Source organism: Ursus maritimus, unplaced genomic scaffold (assembly GCF_017311325.1).
Source record: "Ursus maritimus isolate PB19 unplaced genomic scaffold, ASM1731132v1 scaffold_23, whole genome shotgun sequence".
In the NCBI taxonomy this organism is placed as follows: domain Eukaryota; kingdom Metazoa; phylum Chordata; class Mammalia; order Carnivora; family Ursidae; genus Ursus; species Ursus maritimus.
In genome coordinates, this window is record NW_024424786.1 from 30,711,496 (window position 1) to 30,715,084 (window position 3,589).

The 3,589-nt window shown below is 61.9% G+C and overlaps 3 protein-coding genes across 3 annotated transcripts in view; all 3 read right to left on the minus strand.

Annotated features, from left to right (window-relative positions):
• Positions 1-896: 896 nt before the first annotated feature.
• SPI1 (Spi-1 proto-oncogene) lies at positions 897-2,193 on the minus strand. The gene is made up of 2 exons (XM_040639076.1): positions 2,031-2,193; positions 897-1,619 (listed from the first exon to the last, which is right to left on the minus strand). Exons 1-2 carry the CDS (start codon positions 2,173-2,175, stop codon positions 1,300-1,302), a joined length of 465 nt encoding a protein of 154 aa, XP_040495010.1. The 5' UTR covers positions 2,176-2,193; the 3' UTR covers positions 897-1,299.
• Positions 2,194-2,222: 29 nt separating this feature from the next.
• On the minus strand, positions 2,223-3,567 carry LOC121104764 (transcription factor PU.1-like). The gene has a single exon (XM_040639075.1). It carries the CDS (start codon positions 3,409-3,411, stop codon positions 2,842-2,844), a length of 570 nt encoding a protein of 189 aa, XP_040495009.1. The 5' UTR covers positions 3,412-3,567; the 3' UTR covers positions 2,223-2,841.
• LOC103672387 (transcription factor PU.1) overlaps positions 3,463-3,589 on the minus strand; it is a 15,292-nt gene continuing 15,165 nt past the window's right edge. The window contains exon 6 of the mRNA XM_040639808.1: positions 3,463-3,525. Coding sequence (XP_040495742.1) covers positions 3,463-3,525 — 63 coding nt within the window. The remainder of the gene's footprint in view (positions 3,526-3,589) is intronic.

The window sequence follows — 3,589 nt, forward strand, 5'->3', positions numbered from 1 at the left end:
TGCCCTGCCCAGGGCTTTTCAACTACTTGTAACTGTATTGCCTGCTCCTTAACATTCTTTAAGGAGGACTGAGCACCACTTACCCTCTCCTGGGGCTTGGAGACCTGAGAAGGGAGGTCACGGTTTAGCCCTCGGGGCAAGGAGGTGTTTGGGGGTATTTGCCCTGATGCTAAGGGCCCCCAAGTCTGGGCTCCCTAAGGCCTGCCGGCTGCATGGGGACGTCTCCTCTCTCCCCGCTGTCTTCCACCACATCTTGGAAGCAAGATGCTTGAGCCTTCCAGGCTCATCCTTTTCTGCTTCTCCCTTGCGGACTAGAAGCCGCTATGTACGTGGGGTCCGTGCTCACCAGCACCCCACTCCAGACACTTGGGGCTTCCTGCCTCACACTCACCTAGCAGCCCGCATGCGGCGGGATTCGGTTCACCCCTCACCCAGCTGTGTGACTTTGGACAAATCATTTGACCTCTCCAAGACTCAGCTTCCCAGTCTATAAAATGGGATGATATTAGACTTCGCCTCTCAAGGCTGACATGTAATAAATAGCCAGAAAATCCAGTGTTGCGGCCACAATTTCCTATTCTCATCCTCACGGGAGCCGTCACCAAGAGTTTAAGCCTCTTTGAGGCATTTCTAAAAAGCCCATTTACCAGGCAGAGAGGGCTTTTTCATGATTTATTCTCCTAAGAACGACCAAGGACTTGTTCTCCCACCAGCTCTAACTCCGGGTCAGCTACCGTGTGTCATTTGTCCTGTTGTCCTGATGTCCCCAGCGTCCAGCACTGAGTGCCGTCCTCAGTAAATGCCCGATGGACAAATGAGAAAAAACGAGATCAGACGGGGACGCCCAGGCAAGACGCACAAAAAATTGTAAAAGAGACTCTGTGCTACGAGAGGACTCACCGAGAATAACTTTAATAATTTTTTTCCTTGAGGAAGCTAACGGGGAGGAGGTGTGGCAAGGGACAGACGCCTAAGAAGAAGGGTTCAATGTACACGAGTGTGGTGACTTCGAACTTCCAAGGCAGCACCCCGGGTCGCACTAAGCAAGGCCGACCCCTCCCTGGGGTCAGACGCCCAGGTGGCCCTCTGGAGCCGGGGCCGGAGGCCCGCTGGGAGGCGAGGAAAGGGTGTGGGTAGCGGGCTTGGAGGAGGGAGTGGACGGGTGAGGCGAGGCCCGGCCCGCCACAGTCCTGCCCCGGCCCCTGGGAGCTTGCCTCCCTGTGTCCGGGCCGGGTGAGGGGTTAATGCTATGGCCAGCGGGGAGGCCTGGCGGGCCCAGTGGGTTCTGCGGGCCTGGGCTCAGTGGGGCGGGTGGCGCCGCTCGGCCAGGCTCCCGCGGCCCAGCACCTCCCCGCTGAACTGGTAGGTGAGCTTCTTCTTGACCTTCTTGACCTCACCCGTCTTGCCGTAGTTGCGCAGGGCGCGGGCCATCTTCTGGTAGGTCATTTTCTTGCGGTTCCCCTTCTGGATGCCCCAGCGGTGGGCCAGCGCCTCCTTGTGCTTGGACGAGAACTGGAAGGTGCCCTTGTCCTTGTCCACCCACCAGATGCTGTCCTTCATGTCCCCGCTGCGCAGCAGGTCCAGCAGGAACTGGTAGAGGCGGATCTTCTTTTTGCTGCCTGCGGGCGGGAGGTGGTCAGCATCCTTACCTCTCCCTGATGGGGACCCCCTGGGGGACGGCAACTGGGGAAGGACTGGGGGAAGGGGTGGTCTACGAGGACCCTGGCGTTCACACCCGCTCACACCCCTTCACACGCAACCCACAGAGGTACGGACGTGCATACATCTTCCCACACCCCGTCACAGAGCTGTCTGTGCGTGTTTGTAACACACCCGTGTGCGTGTGCTCACCGACACACGAACGGGCACAGACGGTCACAGAGGCCGCGCACACTTGGGCTGACGTTCCCACGCTCACAGATCCGGACACACACTCAGCTCTGTGGCATGACTTCTGTGGCCTTGGCTGGGGTGCAGGGGGCATGTAATGGCCAGGGTCGGGGCCGGGCCGGATGACTGGGCCGCCCTACCTGTTTCCCCATGCAGGAGGCCAGGCCCCGGCTCCAGGCCGTCGGCCTCCCCGTCAGACACCTCCAGCGGGGGGCTCTGCCTCTCGCCTTCCTCCTCATCCGAGCTGGGCTGGGCCGGGGACAGGGAGGGGTATGGGAGGCACATCCGGGGTAGGTATAGGAGACCTGGAAAGGCAGGGAAAGAGGGTTGAGGTCAGTGAGGCCCAGTTCACAGCTCAGGGCTGCTGGGTAGGGGTCATCCTAGCAAGAGAAGAGGGAGTAAGGAGGGTGAGGAGGACAGCAAGGGGCAAAGATCTGGGAGAAGGCTGGGGAAGTTGGAGGTCAGTCAGGTTACAGGGGTCAGGCAGGGTGAACTCCACAAAGGGCGTGGGTTGAGGGGGGCCAGCGGTTGCTGGAATCCGGCCCACCCTGGGCCCCCTGGTTCATGGCTGCGTGGCCAGGGGAAAGGGCGCCCTTTCCCCAGATGCACAGCGGTGCCGTATGGCCTGGCATTCCTGGGGTCGGGGAGGCACGGCAGAGGGACCGACAGGTTGGGTTAGGGAGTGAATGGGGCTTCATAAGTGGGTGAGAAGAGAGGGAAGGGCCAGTGGAGGTCAGTGAGGGGTGGTAGAGGTTAACAGAGGTCACTGATGGGGATTAGGGTCCATGGGGCTGAGGAGGGTCAATAAAGGGGGTCAGTGGAGACAGGGAGGCCAGTGGAGGTCAGTGTCCAGCAACTCAGATACCGGGTCCATAAGGGGCCAGTGGATGGGGGGGTGCAGTGGGGGCCAGGGGGGCCACCGTGGTCAGGTGGACCAGCGGAGGGTGGGAACTATCGGGGCTCTGTCCATCGCCGGGCGAAGGCAGATAAGGGGTGTGGGGTCACGAGGTCAGTCGGAGGGTCAGGAGGCAGCCGTTGGGGCTCCGGCCGCCGTTGGCGCTGTGGGGCAGGAAGCCGAGTTGAGTAAGAGCCTGTGTCAGCTTCCTGTGAAGCGCCCGCCTCACCACAGCCCGGTCCCGCGGGCCCGGCGGCCGCACGCACCTGGTGGCCGATGCCCGCGTGGGTGGGCGCCATGGGGGTGTCGAGCACGTGCATCTGCTCCAGCTCCATGTGGCGGTAGAGCTGCTGCAGCTGGGGGGGCTGCACGCTCTGCAGCTCCGTGAAGTGGTTCTCGGCGAAGCTCTCGAACTCGCTGTGCACGTGGTGCGGGTGGAAGTCCCAGTAATGGTCTGCAGGGGCAGCCAGGCAGTGCGGGGTGAGCCCGGGTGCTCGGGCGGGAGCAGGTTGGCATACCTCTAAATGTCGCGAGGCCGGGCCGTGGGGGGCTGCGATCACAGACCCGGCTGGGCTCCGAGGGGACGTGCATGTCCCAACGCCCACCTCGTTAGCTCCCACCCCCATCTGCCAGATGAGAACACCGAGGCTCGGCCAGGCTGCAGAACATGCCTGCAGTTAGCGCCCCCGGCCGTGGCAGGGCCGAGACCCGTAGGTCTGAATCCTGGCTCTGCCAGTGCTCTCTGTGTGACCGCAGGCACATGCATGGACCTCTTCGGCCTCAGCGGACTCACTAACAAGATGG